This window comes from Ammospiza nelsoni, chromosome 1 (assembly GCF_027579445.1).
Source record: "Ammospiza nelsoni isolate bAmmNel1 chromosome 1, bAmmNel1.pri, whole genome shotgun sequence".
Classification (NCBI taxonomy): Eukaryota; Metazoa; Chordata; class Aves; order Passeriformes; family Passerellidae; genus Ammospiza; species Ammospiza nelsoni.
This window is the reverse complement of record NC_080633.1, coordinates 100,861,935-100,883,339: the sequence shown is the minus strand read 5'-3', so window position 1 is coordinate 100,883,339 and position 21,405 is coordinate 100,861,935. Positions and strand designations below refer to the sequence as shown.

The 21,405-nt window shown below is 36.6% G+C and overlaps 1 protein-coding gene across 1 annotated transcript in view; it reads left to right on the top strand.

The window, feature by feature from the left end:
• CEP192 (centrosomal protein 192) overlaps positions 1-21,405 on the top strand; it is a 76,398-nt gene that overhangs the window by 43,221 nt on the left and 11,772 nt on the right. Inside the window, exons 32-50 of the mRNA XM_059469139.1 lie at positions 810-935; positions 1,322-1,456; positions 1,648-1,711; positions 2,370-2,509; positions 2,633-2,725; positions 3,518-3,633; positions 5,123-5,299; positions 6,978-7,068; positions 7,767-7,943; positions 8,468-8,728; positions 8,937-9,046; positions 11,116-11,225; positions 12,412-12,553; positions 13,120-13,292; positions 13,602-13,725; positions 15,491-15,596; positions 16,982-17,186; positions 20,195-20,274; positions 21,118-21,213. Of these exons, the coding sequence (XP_059325122.1) occupies positions 810-935; positions 1,322-1,456; positions 1,648-1,711; positions 2,370-2,509; positions 2,633-2,725; positions 3,518-3,633; positions 5,123-5,299; positions 6,978-7,068; positions 7,767-7,943; positions 8,468-8,728; positions 8,937-9,046; positions 11,116-11,225; positions 12,412-12,553; positions 13,120-13,292; positions 13,602-13,725; positions 15,491-15,596; positions 16,982-17,186; positions 20,195-20,274; positions 21,118-21,213 (2,526 nt within the window). The remainder of the gene's footprint in view (positions 1-809; positions 936-1,321; positions 1,457-1,647; positions 1,712-2,369; positions 2,510-2,632; positions 2,726-3,517; positions 3,634-5,122; positions 5,300-6,977; positions 7,069-7,766; positions 7,944-8,467; positions 8,729-8,936; positions 9,047-11,115; positions 11,226-12,411; positions 12,554-13,119; positions 13,293-13,601; positions 13,726-15,490; positions 15,597-16,981; positions 17,187-20,194; positions 20,275-21,117; positions 21,214-21,405) is intronic.

Here is a 21,405-nt window from a genome sequence, read left to right as displayed (position 1 = left end):
GACAGGCTTGATGATACTTGTGGAGGTGCCTGAACAAATTACATGGTAGTCTGTGACATGGTTGATAAAAGTAAAATTTTCAGTCACCAGCCACAGTGGACATTTAATTTATGGTGGTCTTTTAACTTGCTTTGGACTAATTATGTGTTTTGAAGTAATAAATGCACACAAATTGACATAATTTCTAATGCTTCTTCAATAAATTTTTATTTATTTTTAATGCATTTTTTATTCTTTCACATGTAGTCCATTCTCCATGTTTTTCGTAGTATATTCAAACTTGTGTCATGTTCAAATAAAATTTAAACCTTGTGCTCAATCTTGTTGTTACATTCCTGAGATTGGAAAAAGTACCAAATAAAAGCTGTATTTTGCTGCAGATTATGACATTTAGGTGTTTTTAAGCTAGCAACAATTACTGTCCCTTGTTTTCTTAACTTTCAACTTGCTGAAATGTGTTTTTAGCTATCTAAAACTGGCATTTCTTACTTGCTAGCAATAATCATGGTTCAAACTTACTTTTAATTTGAATTATCCAAAATAACTTGGTTGTATGCTGGATTTTGGTGGATAAACATTGCACTAAGACTGGCTTAATTCATTGAGGTAAAATGTATGGGAGATAGCCAATTGGCTGTAGCCCCTTCTAATATCAAAGAAAACATGATTCTTAGGCTGTAATAGTTTGTATTATATGTGGATATAGGGTTAAGAGGGTGAAATAGATCAGTAACATCCTGGTACTTTTGTAGGGTAGAGTGTTTTGAAGGTTTTCTTTTCTTCTAAGTTCTGCTTTGTTTTAAAACCAGGTGGAAACAGGAAAAGAAGATTGCCTGGATTTTGGTGACTTGCCTTTTGGCAATTTGAAGGCTCTTCCCCTAAAACTTATCAACAAAACCCATGCTTTTATGCCAATTAGACTTATTATTAACGCAGTAAGTACAGTAAAGTTCTGTATGTGAGAGCTAACATCTTGTGATACTGGATTTTAGTACCCAAACACTTTGTTACAGATCATTAAGAAATAGATCTTGGACACTCGATATAAGACTTTTCAAGAAGTCTTCTGTTAGTCAGGAAATAAATAGTTTTTGCAGGGTGGTAATTTGATTCTGCTGTAATGGTACCAAGAAAAATGCTTCTGGGATAGGTGTGTGGGGTTTTGTTTCATGTTTCAAAGCTACAGCACAAATTTGTTTCTTTGTTTTTTCCAAGCTACTTGAATCATTCAAAACTTGTCTTGCATTTCTCAGCTTTGTGAGCATTGCTGTTACTGACAATAAGAGATTTAATACTTGTAATACTTCTCTTTTTTTGACAGAATGCAGTAGCCTGGAGGTGCTTCACCTTTTCCAAGGAACCTGTTAATACTTCTAATGAACAAATGGATGCAGTTTCTCAGACAGCAGCTCCATCAGTTGTAAACCATGTGATACATGCAAGCTATGATGGGCAAGTGAGTAGTTTGTAGTTGGTCAATTCTTCTTTTTACTTGCTGTCTTAAGTGACAGTGCTGAATATTTGAGTTCACAGTAATGATTTTTGGGCAGCACACCTTTTGCATGTTCAGGTTTTGTGGGTGTTTTGTTTTCTCCTCTCAATAATTTTCTCCCTTCCATAAGGTGAGTCAACCAATTTCTTTTTCAGGATCCTGAAGCTTTAACAGTTTGGGTTCTGTTCCATGCACCTAAGAAACAAATTTCTTCTTCAGGTAAAATAATTGGATTTTCATTTCAGTTGAAACAGATTTGACTTTTAATGTATATGTGTTTTAGAATTGCAGGAACAGGCTGCAAACTTGAAACATGTTTGGTTTGTGTGTGCTGATATTTCAAGTATCATATTCATTTTTAGTAACTGTAGGAGACAGAATGTCTCTATGTCTTAATCCTTTATGTATTACCAGGGACATTTTTACTTAAGTATGAAGCTGTACAAAGTTTATTGCAAGATGCCTGGAATTTGTGTTAACTCTTTTTACTGAGGGAATTAAACCATCGCTTAAGAAAATATTGCATTAATTGCAAAATAGATAATAAATTTGAAGAAATCTCTGAGTTGTTCTGACTTGCTGCATAGAAAATACTATATATATCAACTAGTTTGGCTGGTGTGGTAGGATGAGTTTTTTTCTTTGCATTAGTGACAATTTCAGTTACATATGACAAAAAGGTAAAACTCTTAAATAAGATTCTGTGAGACTTTATTTAAAAGAGGGGATAAAAGTGTTGCAGGAGTAATGAGAGAGCTGTTCTTCTCACCCCATGGATATGTTAAGATTGAAGAGTAGCTGAAGTGAGGTGTGCATCCATAGGAATGGCCTTTGCTGTTGGCACACTTGTGTTTGCTACTCATGAAATTGTTCCTAGATTCCTTGGGTCCAGCAGAGGAGTTCCTGGCAAGAGTGGATGTGGAAGTGGATAGTCCAGGACCTAGCACTGTGATTAAAAGTATTTTTCTCAGAGCAAGAGCTGGAACAGCAAGGATACGTATTCCAAAGGACTTAGAGGTTTGTGTGTATTTACAAACTGTATTTCAAGAACAGTTTGCCTCTTCTAGCCTCCTACTTTTGTAATGTTTGGTTTTATTATATATGTATATATACAGATATACACTTACTTTATTTTTACAGAAAATACATTTGTCTGCTAGTGTGGGTTCAACAGTCAAGCAGCAGCTGCCATTGGTAAATTCTGGAAACATTAGTGTACATTTGAAAGTTCAGGTAGGTTGGCTTTTCCCTCTTGAAATCATTATTTTTGTGCTGTTCATATTGCACTGAAGCTAGAGGTGAGCCTTGGGATTTTAGCTCAGCTCTGTGGTTTGATAAAAGCTTTGCAAGTTTACATACAGGGAATGAAAAATGCCAAAGAAATTTTCTTACTTTTTTAGAAAAAGCTTGTGGGCATTCTTTTGCTCAACTTCAGTTTTACTTGTTGTAACAAACATACCTTTATGATTTTTAATAAATGTTAGCAAAAATATGTAAAAGTAGTGAAGCCTATGCTGCATAGCAGGTGTTAGTTAGCTAGTAGAGTGAAGCCTGCTTAAGGCAAAGATGAATATTAGCATTGGGAAACATCTGTATTTTCCAACAAAACTGCAGTAGTTTTTAGTGTACATCTTGCCAACTCAAAGTGAATTCTTTTCAAATATGCCATATCTTTACTTGACCTTTTTGAGAATCTGTGGAAAGTGTGGTTCCAGACTGAAAGATAACTAACCACATTTGAAATTTGCGTTTCAAAGTCAACAGAAGGAACAGTTGGTTCCATTTTACAAAAAGAGATGTGTTAGCCCATCATTTCTAAGATCAGAGGCCATGGAAATAGGATCTGCCACCTTAAGTGATGATACTGGGTGCTAATTGATAAAGTGTTGAAGACTCCAGGTGTATTCAAATAGTCTGAATTGCATGTAAAACAGGTGCAGAACCAAATTGTATTACATTTTATAGAAGTATTTAGTCCCTTAAAATAGGTAACTAACCCTCCCTTTTGCCCTTGCCTGCTTTCAGATATCAGATCAGGACATCTGCTTTGCTGTTAAACCCGAGGATCTTTTCCTTTTTCCTGGAGAAGAACAAGTAGTGACTGTCCAGTTTTTTCCAAAAAGCACAACAACTACAGAAAGGTAATATAACTAATTCTGTGCTGCATGTGTTAAACTGAACTACTTTTGACCTTAAGGTAATGAACAAATTGAAAGTTTCACCCATATGAGAGTTTTTGACTTCAGTTGTTCTCATGAGAGTTCTCATCCATTACAAAAGGATTTTTGTTAAGGTTCACCTTTTCCGTAGAATATCTCCCTCTTATAGGTGTGTGTAGCAGAATGAATAGACAACATTTTCTATCAAGAAATATTCTAAGACATGTTTAGTGTAAATAAACAGAGTAAATCCCTGTGGCCTTTTATCCAGTAGTTATTTCAAAAGTACAGCAAAGCTTCAAAATACTTACCTTCAACAGCCTCTTCAGTTGCTTCCCTCTTTCTCTCTCTGCTGAGGCAAGGGAAATGTTATTTCTGTTTTACATGTGAAAAATGTCAAGAACAGATCAGGATCCTAAGTATTTATTTGTCTGCTGTACTCAAATAAAAGTTTGTTCTGTACAACACTAATGTACAAGTTCCTTTTGCAGATGGATGAAGCATTCATAGTTTTGCTCATTAGCTCCTGTTGAACTTCATTCTGCAAAATTAACTTGATTAGTTCAAGTGACAATTAAGATGTCATGTGAGAGTTTTTGGCAATGACTCATTTCTCCAGAGCAGCTTTCCCTCTCTTGCTACATGATTTCCAGTTTCTGCAAGAATGGACAAAAGAATATCTTCAATATATGTTCAACTTCACTCTCCCCAGTGCATTTAAATAAAACAATGAAGTTCTGTGCTAGTTACAGTATGATCCTATTGGATAGCTTGAATTTTTACAGGCTTGAGGTACTCAGGAGGATTGGAAACTTGGTTATCTTCATCCAAGTGCTGCCTAAAGATTAATAAACTAACTGAGGCAGTAACCAGGGTCCATGTTCCCTGCTGATGGGATTCAGGGCTTGGTCAGCAGGCATCATAAGGATTCACTGACAGCTACAATGGAGGCTCTTGAGTTTTTTTCCTTGACTTGAAATCTCTCTGCTATAACAAATGATTCAGGCTATTATTTAAAAGCTAGATTTCCTTCCTTGGTGCTCCTGGTTATCTCACACCTGTAAAAATTCAGTAAAGTTTCTCATGGCATTCAAAAGGCATCTCTTTAATCTACAGCCAGACTTCATTTCTTTCTAAAATTAGTCTGTCAAAATAATTAGAAATTAGTATGGACCAAAAATACTTTTGAGCTGTAGTCTCTGAAATATTTATCTGAATCATTTCCAGATGAAATACTTCAGAAGACTGTGTGAGATACGTGTGGCATATGTACTTACAGCCCAAAGGATGTAAATGTAGGGCTATACCTAAAGCTGGCCATTGCCATAAAATAAAAAGAAGTGTTTATATTTTTGCCTTAAGAAGGTAGTTTTAAAAATGCCTATCTGTAATATTTTTTCAATTATGTTTTGATTTCATCAGCTAATCTTGTTCTATTGTGGGATTTAAATTTATGCATTTATTTTTAAAGCATCTTGAAAATCCTTGTGCTGCCATCTGGGCCTCAGTTTGAAGTGATGATCGAAGGTGAGGTAGAATCTGGGCAAAACAGACCTGTGTCTACACCTGCTAGGTGCTCAGACATTCCACCCATCCTCTCCAACAAGCAGTTCATTGCCTGGGGAGCAGTATCACTTGGATCATCAGTGTAAGTATAAGTTGAACAGCTGTTCATATAGAATATCATGTTAAGCGTTTTATATTGCACTTTTTTGAAGTAAATTTTCCCATTCACATTGATAATTGGCAGTAATTTGTTCTGTGCCTCAAGTGAAAGAAGCAGTATATTGCAATTATTTTTCTTGTGCAAGAAAGTTTTAGAAACAAACTGATCTTGTTTGAGCTTTGTGTGTTCTTGAGGACTCTTTAGTTATGATCAGAATATCTGGTTTTGTAAGTTTAGTGTGTCACGTAAGTAGAAATGAGGAGAGAAGTATTTTTCAATTAAGTTGATAGAAAAATTCTGTTGGTTCTTTTGATACCTGTCTCTTGCTAGAGATTAATTATTTTAATGTGGAAAATCTGTTTTGCCACCAATTATGAATTATGTTATCCTTCAGACTACTTCTTGTCCACACTTTTTTAGTTTCAAGTTTACAGGTTTATTATTCTATGCTTTAGTGAAACTGTTCCTAATTGTTAGGATGTTCTTTGCTTCTTTTATATGTAAAGTCTGCAAGTTTTGCAAATCTCTGAACTTCTAGTAATTATTACTTGAAGGACTAATCCACTGTTGGTTGATACTGAACTTTTTGATTCTAATGATCTTATCATGTTCCTGGTGGTTTAAAATCAATGTTTGTATCCAATAACTGTTTCTAATAGCTGCATTTCTGTTTTTCTGGTTTGTTAAGGTGTAGTGTGCTTCTAACTGTAGTTTTGGTTATTTGGTATTTAGGAATTACTGCTTCTTTCCTGTGTGCTGCAATGTTTTTATTTTCTGTTCCTCCTGTAAATCGGTGTTGAGGAACCCTTGGTTTTAGGAAGCTGAAATTATTTCTGTAATTTTGTTTCAACAGAGTACAAAAGAATGTCTGCCAGTGTTGATAGAGAGAGGTTTTGCTCTCTCTGTCCTCCTCTTTAATTCCAACTGCATGATCTGTTCTCTTACGTTGTAGCAGTTCTGAGTTTGTCAAATTGAGTTTGTCAGTGTTTTTTACCTTCTTAAAATGACAAAGGCACTTGCTCTTGCTGGAGATGTTTCCTACCTCTGCTGATGAAAGCTCTGAGTACCTGAAGCCTCGTCAATGCTAGGATGTATCGCAGAGAAAAAAACTATTTCAGTCAACCTGATTCTGTTAAGTGACCATAACTTTCTGTGTTGCTATTACATTGAGAAGTGCATGAGAAGGAAAAGTTATCCTGAATTTAGTTCTTTACAACTGTTCCTGTGAATCTGGGCCAGACTACTCACGAGACTTTGTTTCTGCATAACCAAGTCTCTCTGGATAAACTCATCATAACTGTGTCCTGAAGTGGGGATTTTTATGGAGTTTTTGTATTGATACAATTGCTGGTTTCTTTGAAAGTTCAGGCTGTTAAGTACAGTCCTTGAACTTCAGAAAATTATATTTTTTTAATATATATGTATATTTGGGGATTGTTTTGCTATGGGTATTTGTGTGTTTTGGTGTATAACAGTGTAGGATGTGTAAGTTTGATAATACAGAAACAACTTTTTATTTAACATATTCTATTGCTCCAAGAGGTGATTTTTTTCCATTAAATTACTTCAAAATTGACTGTCCCAGTTCCATTGCTTCCATGAATTAATGTATGCAGTTAATTTGTATTTGCTGTAAAATCTAAGCAAACGTATTTTTCAGACAGAAGAAGTTAATTCTAAGAAATGACTCTCCATCTGTGCCGCAGCATTTAAGATTGTTGATAAGAGGCCAGGATCAAGACTCCTTTCAGGTGCCTGCCATTAAAATTTCTCTTTAGTGTTTATGACAGTTACCAGGCTATGTTTATAATGAAAATGTTTTTGCCCTGAAGTGTTAGCAGCCTGTATTTGTTTTGAGACTGCCAAGATGAGTGTGGTAGCAGAGCTTAAGCTACCCTGGTTTTCTTGGGAGCCGCTGAAATAGGAGTGCTGCAGCAAACTGGAGCTCAGTTTACGGCTCTCTAAGCTGCTGTTTCACAGCAGAGTCAGTACTTGGTGGAGTGGTCCATCAATGGCTCTTCTTGCAGGAGGGAGTCTAGATGAGGATGGAAAAACTGGAATTAGCCTTTAGGAATTACCATGGCTAATGGCTCTTTTTGTTATGTAATCTACATTGACTTATATCTCCTCAAATGTTCAGATTTTTTAAATTTAAAATCTTATACTGTCAGAGAATCATGGTAAAGTTCAGCCTTGACAGGTTGGGGATTGAGGACAAAAAAAATCTGTGTAAACTGTGAGGCATCGAAGTGTTCATTATGGGACTGTGAAGTATCTTGGACTTTGTAATTTCATTGCATATTAAGCATTGCAACTTTAAATATGCCATTGTCCGAGAGGTTAATGTGCAGTTCAAAGAAGTTAATTCTTCCATCCAAGTGTAGTAAGTTTTACTGCTATGGTTTTTTTCTATTATAGTCACTTAGTTTTGATGTCTTTGTTTTTATAGCTGCAAAGTATATTTGGATCAGAACAACGCTTAACCAGTAGCTGGGAGCTCAGAATGCGTCCCAAAGAAGATACGAACATATACCTGATGTTTACACCCACTCGAGTAACTTGCTGCTTTGCAAAGCTGGAAATCAAACAGCTGGGGATTCAATCAAAGCCAGGAATTAAGTTTACTGTAAGAGTCCCAACATAACTTTTAAAAATTTTAAATGTATGTTTTTTGGGTAATTACTGAAAATCTAGCATTGAATAGGTGTTTCTGTCAAAAACTTGAAAATTCAAGATACATATTATGGACATCTGTATACTTGTTAAAGTCATATGGCCACTACATTTTATGCTTTGAACATGAGTATCAATTTTGCATGTAATTCTTTCCTTTGAGACTGATGAAATAGTTTATGTACTACATTAAAAGTAGCCTAAGATTTTAACTCTAGAAGTGTTAAAAAATCTGAACTTGTCTTATTCTATAGGTAGGGCTTAAACAAACTTGGAAGTAGAACTTGAAAATAATTGAGTAAATTTAAGCTTTTCTATTTCTTGCAAGGGCTTTTCAGTTCACATTTTTAACATTTTCATTTGTTTTTCTGTAAGTGTATATAGTTTACCACAGTTGTACATAAATGTGTTTTGCTAGTAAGCTTTTTTCATTTGAAGTACTTCTTTTTTTGATGGTGGGTTTTGTTTCTCCCCCAGATACCATTATCTGGATATGGAGGAGCAAGCAATATAATTTTAGAAAATGTTAAAAAATTGTCAGATAGCTTCTTGGTTACACTGGAATGCTCGTTGTCTGCAAGATCACAGAAAGCTTCCTTCCACGTGAGAAACACAGGTTCCCGGGCTGCCTATGTTAAGGTGCTGTGCTTGGGAAACCTGCACACAAAAACAATGATAGATCCTCAGGTTATGAGAGTGTCTCCAGAGCAGTTTGTACTAAGAGAAGGAACACATGAAGTAAGTACAGTGCTTTGTTCTGAGCAAATTTTATGAATTTAAATTAAATGTGATAATTGAAAATGACTGACTAATTCTTTATTAAAATCTCGCCTATTTTCTGTTACGTCCTGTTCCACTTTTATTGTAGTAATCTGTTGACTCATAGTCCAAACATTAAAAAAAAAATATTTTTTTCCCTCAGTGTGTTGTCTATTCATTTTTTCAGGTGGTCACTGTAACATGGAATCCAATGGAAAAGAATTTCTCTCCAAGCATGGTGGTATCAACACTATGTCTCTTTTGGGGAGATGAAGTTTCTAGGCAGCAGTATCGCAGGTGAGGTGTGCTTTGCTGTTGGAACAGACAGATGTTTAATAAGAAGTTAAAGCTAGGGGTATGTGCTGCCACAAGTGTGATTCTAATGTGTTTCCAAAAAGAGCAAGAACAAGCTAAAATATGATGATATGTAGTGATCTGTTAAAAGCCTTGCACATATAAGTTGTTGATGGGGGTTTGTTCATTTATGGCTTTGCTTACTGTAGCTAGAATCCTAGTTAAGGGTTTTATTCTGTTTTAACTTACTTAAATTCAAGTGTATTGGGTTATGGGGAAATGTTTTCATTTATGTATTGAAAGAGATCTGTGTTATGTCTTTGTATTTCTCTTTCTAATGTGTATGTAACTTTAAAGAAAAGGCTTATGAAAAGAATAGTGCTGAAATCCAGGAGTATTCAGTTTCAAACAAAGTTCATGTCTTGGTTTGCTGAATTCTGTTGACAAAGAATGTGTTTGAGTAGGTGTGTATATGAGAAAAATAACATGCACATATGCTCATGGCAACTTGTGGAGAATACCTTGCTGATCTTAAATAGTGGTCATGTTATTCTGCATTTCAGTTTATGTAACTGAAACACACAGAAGTGGCATATTCTGCCTTCAGTGACAGAAGCTGCACTTGTGCTGTCCATGGGGTTCAGTGTAATGCAGAATGTTCAGACTAGGTAGAGCAGTAAGGTGCCGATAATCATAATTCAGTGCAAAACTTCAAAACAGCATTATTTCATTATTGATTTTAAATGCTATTGCCTCACAGTGTATGATAGTTATTGTGTATATCCTTATCCAAATGAAGTGTTAAACACGTCTGGATTTAACTGCATGGCTTTGAATAAAAAGCTCATGGAATAGCTGAGTTCCTGACCTTGATAGGAAACTGGCTTATTTTGATATCTTAGAGGATGCTTGTTCCTGTTTTTTTGCATGAATTGTTTTGTGTGAGGCAATGCTCTCTATCTTGGAATCCTCCTTAAAGGGATAAAGTAATTAGGGAACACTTTTGGTCTACAGATCAACAGAAAACCCATGCGGGAATGCTTTTAGTCTACAGATCAACAGAAAACCCATGTAGAAGCTGAATACAACTACATAAGTATTATTGGAAACTTCATTTTTTAAATTCAGATTGTGGATGTTATGTACGCAAAATGACTTGTTGATTTTATTAGTCAGCAGGCTGACATATTGTTCTTGAAAGTAGTGGTCTAGCTGGTTGTTTCTTGATGGGAGTTTTTCTAAAATCTCCCTTGATAACTTGAAAGAGATGTATATGTCTTGAAATGACTGAGTTCTCCAAGCCCGTCAAACCCCATTCTGTAATTATGCACTAGAAGGAGAGCGTGATTTGGGACTTAGGGGCAAGAATGTGAGATGAGTATTCTGCTTCATCTGCCAGCTTGTGCCCCAAGTTCCTTACTCCAAAATTATATATAGTCAGCAGCCCAGTAAATAGCTTAGACATGAGAGTTAGTAGTGCGCAGGTATTCTTTCCTCCTCCATGGCCCTGACCTTATCTGAGTGTCACATTTCCTCTTGCTGACCTGTATCTTCCCATTTTTCCCAGGACTATTTATATTCCTGTGCCTCCCAGTCTTTTCTATGCTGTTGGCAGTCATGCTGTTGGCTCTGTGTTCCTGCTGTTGGCTGGCACCTGCTGCCACTCTGACATTGACTAGTCAATTTTTCCTCTCAAAAAACTTTCACTTGTAACCAAAATAGCATTCTCCTGCTTCCTGTGGTGATTGAAACATCGCTCAGATGCCTGATGTACTTATCAAAAATCTAGGTAGGTGTGACTGACAGCAGAGAACAAGTATGGAAAGGCAAACATATGGTAACCATTATTTCAGTGTTTCCTTTTACTCTGCAGCAATAGAAGAGGTATTTCTTTAACCCTTTTAAGACTGTGAAAAAACTTTAGTTTTAAATGGATGCTCCCAAGTTTGAGCTTGGTGTAGTCAAGAAATGAAGTGAAAATTATACTGGATTCCCATGATTCGTATCAATCTTTTCAATTTGTTGTTTCTAGTATTTTGTTTAATTTAATGATTCCTGTTTACCTCTAACAGAGCTGTGATGTATAAAGCTGAGGTGGAAAAACGCATCATCCCAGAAAACAACTTAGTGAGAAATGCTGTATTTGATGAAGAATTTCAAGGGGAGCAGCTTGTGACAGAAGGTAAGACTACATCTTCTTAAAAGAAAAATATAATACTTGTTTTCATGTGGCAAATGTGCTTTTGGCTTGAATCCTAGTTACTTTTTCACTATTTTTTTTAAATAAATGTAGAAGAAAAATTCTGAGTTGGGACAGTTGTACTGGGCAAAACTTAATTGTATTTTCTTTCCCCAGTCCAGCTGAGGGAGGAGTGTGATAGAATGGCTTTGGTGGGCACCTGGAATCCAGCCAGGGTCAACCCATCACAACAGAATGTGCCTTTTTTCATTCAGGATCTATTTATTTAAATTATTTTCTGTAATTTTCTCCTAGGAGCATGAATCCCTGGTCTGTAAATATTATAGCATTAAAAATGCTGAATTTATTTGGAAAGTGTTTGCCTTATTAACTATTGGGAAAGATTCAGTTTGTTTTACACATATATATTTGAAAATTGAGAGGCAGGCAACTTGGCTGACAGCAAAATATATATTTTTCTTCATAAATAGCTTTTTCCTCTGCTTGTTAGTAAGAAATGGCTTAATAAGAATACAGTATACTGTAAAGGGTTCCTTAAAGCACCCCCCAAGTGTTCAATCCCACAAGTGTCATGAATAAATTTGCTGTCAAACCCTATTCTTGAGCTAGTTATATTCACATATGGAATTACTTACTGTCCTAAGGCTACTACAGCTGAATAAATATGGTCTGTTTCTTTCCCTGAATTATGTATTGTATTTACTTGAAAAAGTAAAGATTTTTTTTTTAATCATTCATCTTAGTTGAGGTGAAATCCTGGGGAACATTAAATACTTGGGTTCTGGAGTATCCTTTGAAATTGTTAAGCCAGTGTTAGAGAAAAAAGTAAAAGCTAACTCTTAATTTGGCACAGAATCAAATTAGTATATAGCATTTGTATAAAGGTGGAAATTATATGATAATCTTTTCACATTTTTTATATGCCATATTTATTATGTCTTGTAATAAAAAGTATTAAATTTGTGTGTATTCAGATTTATGTATTATATTTGATTTTAGTGTTGAGCTACACCTGACAGCTAAGCTTGCAGGAAGTAATTTTGGAATTATCTAGGATTTCTTAGCTGATGGATTATTAACTAAGTCTATGTCTTAAATCTCTCTGGTGTAATTTCTGAATATTATTGAATTGGTCTTACTAGAATTTTTCTATTACTCTCATTTTTAGTATGTGATGTCCCGCGAGAGACAAATGATATCCATCTTTTCTATGCAAATATGCAAAAGATTCTCCTTTCTGTGGTCGGATATTCCACTTGTGATCAGGATGGCTTTCAGCAGTCTACTGGATCCCAGTTGGAATTGGACAGGTATTGGAACCATAATTAGTAATTATATGTATGTAATTATGTTTTTTTCTTGTGAGAGTGGTTAGGCATTGAAGCAGGTTGCCCAGAGTGGCTGAGAAGTTTTCATCTCTGAAGAAATTAAAAACCTGGTTGGGCAATGCCCTGAATTACCTGCTGTAGCTGCCCCTCCTTTGTGCAGGGGTGTTGGATTGGGTGATCTCCACAGGTCACTCCTCATCTCCATAATGTGTTGCACAGCCTGCTGTTGCCTTCTTTCTCTATGCAGTACTTGTTTTCTCTGTATATGTTTTCAAATTATTTTATATTATCTTCTGAAGACAATTTTTTATTTTAATTCCTCTCATTCTAAATGGTACCTTCCACTTCCAAACATTCTGTGAAAAGCTGTGTCCTGTTATAGCTGCTGGATTGTTTTATACTTAATGGAGAATTGAATTAAATTGAGGGCCCATGTAAAAAGTATTGTACTTCAATAATAAAATTTTGAGAAATACTAAGAGTAGGCCGTTATAATTACTCATGAGATATTTTTTTACTGCTTTTGCCTAATGCAGTCTTATTTTCAGGTTGGAGAACTTTGTCACACATACTGCTGCAACTTTGGACGTTCTTCCTGTTAAAGGACCTCAGGGTACTTCTTTATCTGCAAAAAATAATGATCTAGCTCAGAATAAATCAGATGCTCAAGAGACTTGGGCTGTTACACCTGAGTATTTGATTTTGACATCTCCTACTCTTGGTAAGTATTTTTTGAAGTTAATGAAATAGCCACTTAAGTATTAAGATAACTATACTGCATAAGATGTTTGTAAGTGCGGATTGGCCAGTAATCTTTATGCAGACTTGATTTGAGCACAGTTTTGGATAAATCATCAGAGGTTATGTGCTCTGTGTATACATTGACAATGAACTGCATACCCATGGAGGTTCTAAAGTAATGTGAAGGTAAAATTAGGACAGAAAATGCTTTATTTTCATTGCTGCATGTCTTTATCTTGGGCATTTTTGTGAATTTTTGTATGTGTTAGCTTTTTTTTTTGTGTTACAGGTGAAACGTCAGATACTAGACGTGTGCAAATTCTCAACAATTCCAATCGAATGCTGGCCTTTGAACTTTCATGGCCAGCTCACTGCCTTACTGTAACCCCACAACATGGAGATGTTGAACCAGGGTAAGTATATTTCCATAAGTTCCTTTATGTGTGAAAGTGTGGTGAGGTTTTGGAGGAATTTATTTTTAGCTTAACTGTATATCTAGTTTAGGAATTTTAGTTGGTTTTTAGGAATTTACTTTAGTTTGCTTAGACTGCACCCTGAAACTATTTTAGCTCCAGGGTATAGACTTTTTGTCGACTAACATGCAAATCTAGCTTTTTTAGGACCTTATCCTTTTACAGTTGTGTATTGTGGGAATGTTCTTCTGTCATAAGTAAAATTACCTTGATTCCAGGAGTTTTCTGTGCCTGGAAGTTCTATTATTATTGCATAGTTCAAGGAGTTGAATGGTCAGTGAAGCTGAAGCTTTAAAAATCTGTTTTCATAGTAGTTTTTTGTTTAAAATTAAGCTGTGCATTTAAAATCAAAAAACTCTTCTGCCCTTCCCATAACCAGGAAACAACCCCCAAAATAACATTTCTTATAGAAGGCTTCTCTTCTGGGGACTTAGCATTTCTTTAGCAAATATGCTCATATTCCTCACAACTTGATTTTGGGATTCTTTTTATTTGGAGAAAACTTGGTTTTGCCATTCAACCTTTGGCTTCTCAGTATCTGTAGGTATGAAAATAATGACAAGCCAGTGTCAGCTTGCCCATGCCTTAATTAGGGTATTCTTGGAAAAGTAATCATAATATCATTGTATATGTATATAAGACTTTTCACATATGGCAGCAGAGACTTCCACAACTTATGCTTGAAAGATCTGCTCACCTCTCCCTTCTAAATTTCTGGTATTTTTAAGGTTCTGTTAAGACAGCTTTAAGAACCTGTTATTAAACTATTCTCATCTTCCAAAAAGTCTCCCACCAAAAAATAGGTTTTGCTTTCAGAATTATATTTCAGTAGTTGCTTTAACTTTGAAGTTGTTTACCCAAAATACTTTCTCTTCAGTCCTGCTTGGCTGATTGCATTTTAAACACTTAATTGCATATTCATGTAGATGTAAATTTCTGGGAAACTTTCATCACTGGTGAGAACAGAATAGAGATGCATGGAAGGGCTAGGATATCTGCTATTCATTGCAAATTCGGTCAATGCCAAGAAAAATAATCTGAAAGAGCAGTAACAAGGAATGACTTTCCAGCAGCTGTGAAAGTAAGGACATACTGAGTGTCTCATACCCCAAATTCAAGATTGTCTGGATGATTTTTACAAAGAGGGTATTGAAGGCCTTCTGCAAGCAATTTTCTTGCAGTGTAGAATTTTAAAATGTGTTCACTGGAAAAGAGTGAGCAGAATCCTCACGTTTTGGGTCCAAGTAAATAGTCTGGATCAAGAACAGAGGTCTGCAAGTAGGAAGCAGACCCATGGGAACAGCTGACTTAAGCACAGCAAGCTGCACTTGCCCAGTTCTCTATTTTTCATGACCATCTCCTCACAGTGCCAAGGGCAGTCAACCTGCCACAATAGGAGCCAGCCAGAATATTTTATACTCTGCACTGTGGGGGGCTGGAGCCTGCAGAATTCTTGAACTGAGTTAGGCCATGAAAAGAGGTGATCTGATTTCTCAGTGATGCTGAAAGAAGATCCTGGGATCATGGCTTTTAAAGCTTAATTTGTGGCATATCTCAGCACCTGAGATTTAACTATCAGTAGAGCCTCTTCACTTATCTTAAAAGTGCATCCTTTTTTTGGGTGGGCTAGTGACAAATGTTGTAGATGCTGATTCTAGTATGAGAGTCATGCTAGTTGATTTTTTTAAATTTTTTTTTATTTTAGGGCCAGTACACTAATTCTGGTGAGTCCTAATCCATCACTTGCCACAAGGCCCATATTAATTCCTTGGAGTGGCCTAATCTGTATCCATTGTGATAATGGACTAAAGGTATGTGGTTTACTTGAGACTTCAGATTGGAACTTTTTATTTTACTTTGTCAGCTCTAATAAAGTTGCTAAAACCTTGTAGATTTGAGTCAGAAGCTCTGTCAACTTCCATTATTCTTTTTAATTTGTGAAGTTCTCATAAAGAAAAGTAGTCAAGATGCCATTTTGTAAACTGATTTTTGGTTCGTAATCTCTGAAGAAATGCCATGATGTAGACACTAACTAAATTTCCAACAAAAGTGAACCCAGCACTGCCTTATGCATCATTTTATAAAACACTATATATATATATATATATATATATATGTATGTATGTATGTAGATGTGCACACATAAAAGTAGTTTGTATCATATTGTAAAATAAAAGAAGTTAAAAGAGGGTATTGGACAAGTCGCCATAGCTCCTTTTGAGCTCCCTTAGGGTAATCTTCACCTTCTGGATGACAGGTCAGGGATAAAGAATGTCTAGAACAGGTTCTGCCTCTTCACAGATCTTAATCCAAGACATTTCCCTGATAAAATTGAGGCATAGAAATAAAGTTTATGAAGCCAACATTTTTTCTTTTTACTGTGTAAGAGCAGGAGGACTCCTTGGTATTCTCTCCTAAAGAAACAGACTTTTTTTCTTATTTTTACAGTTAGTGTATGTTTTGAGTTATTTGTAACAATACATGGAGAGAGAAATAGACACTGAAAGGATAAAACTGTATCTACTTTCCTTTTGCATGGAGGGAAGTGTGAGGTATGATACAGAATTGGAAACTGCTTTCAAAAAACCCAAATAAACAGGGAAGTTGTTGAGAAGGAGATGATAACTGCATGCAGTTAACTGTGTTGTGTTCTACAATATGAGAAAAGGATTTAAGAAATCTGCTAGGACAAGTGTAGAGAATGTAGCAAAACCCATCAAATTCTAGGAAATCCTGTAATTAATAATGCTTTTGTCATTTATTTGCTACCTCTCCAAATCAGCAAAAAGTATGCTAAGACTTTACTAGCATTAATTGAAACTTCTAAAATTTCTAATTCTGTAGCAAAAGGGAACACAAAGCTCCTTCTGAATGAGGCAGCTCTGTTTCCATTATCTGCAACAGAGAATGTTGTAGGAATTGTCAGTTAAACTAGTTGAAATTATTATTCCTGTTGAACTAAAATGCCTAGATAGCAAATTTTCGGTGAATGTTCCTTTTCTCCTAAATTAAACTTATCCTAGAATCTTTAAACTTTTGACGTTGGAGAAGATCTGGTGATGTAATGTATGAGAGCTTTCCTTTGTTGAAACGTAAAGCTGAACATAAGCTCTTGTGCGTAAACTAAATGGTTTGATTTATTGATATATCAATATTGACTGTTTAAAAGTTTGCTTTTCTCCAAATTGTGCAATAGTTTATTAAAGTGCTTATTCAAGAGGCTGGCACTCAGAGCGTGTCTGGATCAGACTTGCCGTGTAGAAGATGTGACATCATTACTCCACAGCCTGAAAATCCCACTGTTGATGTGCCAAAGCTTCTTCCCAGGTTCCCTCTAACAGAAATGCACATAAGGAACAGAAACATTGCTTTTCCTAAAACAAGACCTGGTCAAAGCTCAGGTAAGAGGAATTAGTTATTAAATACAGCATCTGTAATATCTTGTGTTCAGAGGCTTTGTGTACTATATTGCATGTTTGGGAATTTTAGTGCTTTGGTTTTGTTCTCTTAGTCTAATAAGTCTGAATGACCAGTTCCCCACTTCTGCCTTTAGTTTGAAATGCTTTTTGGGTTTTTGGGGTTTTTTGGGTTGTGTTTTGGTTTTTGGGGAATTTTGGAGGTTTTTTGTTGTTGTTGGGTTGGGTTTGGGTTTTTTTTGTTTGTTTTGTTTGTTTTGAGGGTTTTGTTTGTTAGTTATTGTTGTTTTTGGTTTGGGTTTTGTTTGTTGTCATTTTGTTGTCATGTTGTTTTGTTTTTGGTGTGTTTTTTGGTAGTTTTTTTTCCCCAGTTCTCCTTATACAGCATAGTCACACCTTTTTTTCCACAGTTAGGTTTGCATACAGACAAATCAGTTGCCACTATGATGAATGCAGCTATGCTGTGCCTGGTAAAAGAGACTGTTAGAAGTCCACTTGAAACTCTTCTGGCTCAAGGCACCTTTGCAGTAGATCCCTTCTCATCTGCACTTATGCCCATAAAGAGAGGAGACCAATCGGTCTGGGTTTAGCAGGGAAATAAATGCTCTTCCTGAAGACAATAGGAGTCACAACAGCTGTTGTGAGGCTGGCTGTCCTTGTCTTGGTACATAGTGATTGAGGAGGACAGGGTCAATAATGGAGTCTGAAATGCTTGGACTGTACTTTTAGTTCCAGTAATGCTTAAAATTCTCAAAGTAACTCTATGGAACTCTCATTCTGTTATCTATAGACCAGGTTTCTTTGTAGTACATACTTTTTTAGGCAATGAAGGTTTTTTTAATGATTCATTGCCACTATTTTTTTCCAGCAGACTTGAGGACTTTCAAGACTTAATTTATCAATAATATCTTGGGGGTTTTTGCTAAAATTATGGAAGTATTGTAATAATAATACTTTGGTGTTTATATATTTCCTATATAATTTATGTCTGCAACTTAAACTTTTTAAAGTGCTATTGTAGACTGAGATGATCTTCTAATAATTTCTTGCCAAGAGACATATATTTATATGCATGCTGAGTAACAAAACACATTATTTGTTACAAGTTTATTTGGTCCCAGTCTGGGATATTGTGTTTTGTCTCTGAATGATCAAATAATATCTTGGGAAGGAGTTGGATATCTTTTGGGGATTTTTTGGTGGAGTCTAAATTTCTTGTGTATAAGCTTGTAGGGGCCTGAATATATGTATTGTTATAAAGGAGTCCTTGTGAATATATATATGTAGTGAGAGTCCTATGTATTAGATAGGTGGGTCCTGTTGCTCTGGATGAGCTACAGCTGTGGGATCCTTGGTTGGGTAGCAGCTGTAGCTCATGAAGGGCTCTGGGATAAAAGGGGGTTGGGTCGAGAGCCCAGGAGGAGCCCCTATGGAAGCCATGAGGAACTGTGCTGCAGAGAGGAGCTGCATAATAGGACCAGCAAGAAGGTATGGACTTTAAGATGGGACTCCAGAAATATGAAATACAATAAGATAACAACAACAATTGGTGACCCCGACGTGATGGAGGTATGCAGCCTGAAGAGCTGTGGAAGATAGGACAGCTGAGAGCTGTGGCAGCCGGAGAGCTGGGACAGTGGAAGATAGGACAGCTGAGAGCTGTGGCAGCCGGAGAGCTGGGACAGTGGAAGATAGGACAGCCGAGAGCTGTGGCAGCCGGAGAGCTGGGACAGTGGAAGATAGGACAGCTGAGAGCTGTGGCAGCCTGAGAGCTGGGACAGATATGGATATTGTAACTGTGTAATGGAGAAATTGTTAAAAGAAAAGGGGGGAAATGTAGGGGCCTGAATATATGTATTGTTATAAAGGAGTCCTTGTGAATATATATATGTAGTGAGAGTCCTATGTATTAGATAGGTGGGTCCTGTTGCTCTGGATGAGCTACAGCTGTGGGATCCTTGGTTGGGTAGCAGCTGTAGCTCATGAAGGGCTCTGGGATAAAAGGGGGTTGGGTCGAGAGCCCAGGAGGAGCCCCTATGGAAGCCATGAGGAACTGTGCTGCAGAGAGGAGCTGCATAATAGGACCAGCAAGAAGGTATGGACTTTAAGATGGGACTCCAGAAATATGAAATACAATAAGATAACAATATGAAATACAATAAGATAACAACAACAATTGGTGACCGCGACGTGATAAAGAACATGCAGCCAAGGAGAAGGTATGGAATCCCCCGGACAGCCGAGAGCTGTGGCAGCCGGAGAGCTGGGACAGTGGAAGATAGGACAGCTGAGAGCTGTGGCAGCCTGAGAGCTGGGACAGATATGGTAACTGTGTAATGGAGAAATTGTTAAAAGAAAAGGGGGGAAATGTAGGGGCCTGAATATATGTATTAGGTATGGAATCCCCCGGACAGCCGAGAGCTGTGGCAGCCTGGGAGCTGGGACAGATACGTATATTGTAATTGTATAATTGTTAAAAGAAAAGGGGGGAAATGTAGGGGCCTGAATATATGTATTGTTATAAAGGAGTCCTTGTGAATATATATATATGTAGTGAGAGTCCTATGTATTAGATAGGTGGGTCCTGTTGCTCTGGATGAGCTACAGCTGTGGGATCCTTGGTTGGGTAGCAGCTGTAGCTCATGAAGGGCTCTGGGATAAAAGGGGGTTGGGTCGAGAGCCCAGGAGGAGCCCCTATGGAAGCCATGAGGAACTGTGCTGCAGAAAGGAGCTGCATAATAGGACCAGCAAGAAGGTATGGACTTTAAGATGGGACTCCAGAAATATGAAATACAATAAGATAACAACAACATAAGCTTCTACAAATTTTATGGCAGTGTGCTTTGTTTGAGTCTGCTCTTGAGATTTGTTATAATGAAAACTGTTTCCACTAAACTTGTTTTCATCTAGAGACACAGTTCCTGCTTAACTCTTTACAGCAGGGATACTTGAACAAAGATATTTTCTATGCTGGTCTGATATTTCTCTTTTAGAGAATTACCTGGAAATGGAGAATAAAGGGAATGAAAATCTGAAGTGGAAAATATCATCTTTTGCACCACCCTATATTAAAGTGAGTGAATGCTTGCATTGGGAGTTTTATGCCAATGTCTGGGTTTTATTTTAACTTTTCTCTTCCTGCTGTGCTCTCTCTCTCCCTGCTGCCTCTCAAGGAAGAATATATATTTGAGCATGACCTCAGTTACAAAGGCTTTTTTCCTCTGTTCATATCAGGGAAATGTTTTGCTCCTTTTTTTCATCTCTGATGTGTTCCCTGACTATGAATCAATCAGTGCTGGGTGGTACAGTTTCTGCTTCACTTACTGCTTTACAGAGTTTGCTTGTGCTCATACAGTGTCATCATCCAGATTTCATTAAGTGATCAAGCATAAATGAAAGATAGGTGTGTCTTTTTGGCTGCAGAATGCCAGATTTGTGCTGCTGAAATTGCACTGTACGTGGTGTCTCGGTAGAAATTTGAGTTAGGTCAAGGATATTTTAATTACAGTGCTGTTGCCTGTGCCTAGCTGTTGATGTTTGTAAATGCTTCCCTATTTTTTGATAGTCTGAAATGCTGTGATGATTTTGGATTTTATACTTGAATTATTATTATGCTCTATTGTTGTGAAACTTTAAAAAATGGTTATTACTCTTAGCAGTACCCATGGGTACTTGGTCATGTTCCAGCCAGTGCACCACCTCTGAACTGTAAGTCAGTAGTAGTGGTGACTGGATTTAGTAGTTTCAGTCTCTATTGATTTGCTTTTAGGGAATCAGTTTTAATTCTTTACTTAAAAGTACTTTGAGTGTATTTTCTTCAGTCTTCTGCAAGGGGTGTGTGTGTGTGGGTGTATTGTGTGGTTTCAGGCAATTTTTTTCCTTTCACTTCAAATCTGACTCACAAATTGATTTGCAGGGTGTGGATGGAAGTGGCACTGTTTATAGGGTTCCTTACTCTGCTTTTGGATTTTCCCATGTTTCTGGTACCCTTGAAGTTCATGAACAAGAGAAGGTAAACACTTATAAATATTTCTGGCATATTAGTGTATCTCAATTGCAAAATAAGATCTTAAATGAGAAATAAATTTTATTTGATAATGATAAAATGGTGGCCTTTCAGTACTGGGCTCTGGAGTGTGTCAGATATTCTGCATCAGCCTAATTCAGCAGAGTTAATTCTAAGAATTCATGCAATCAAAGTAGT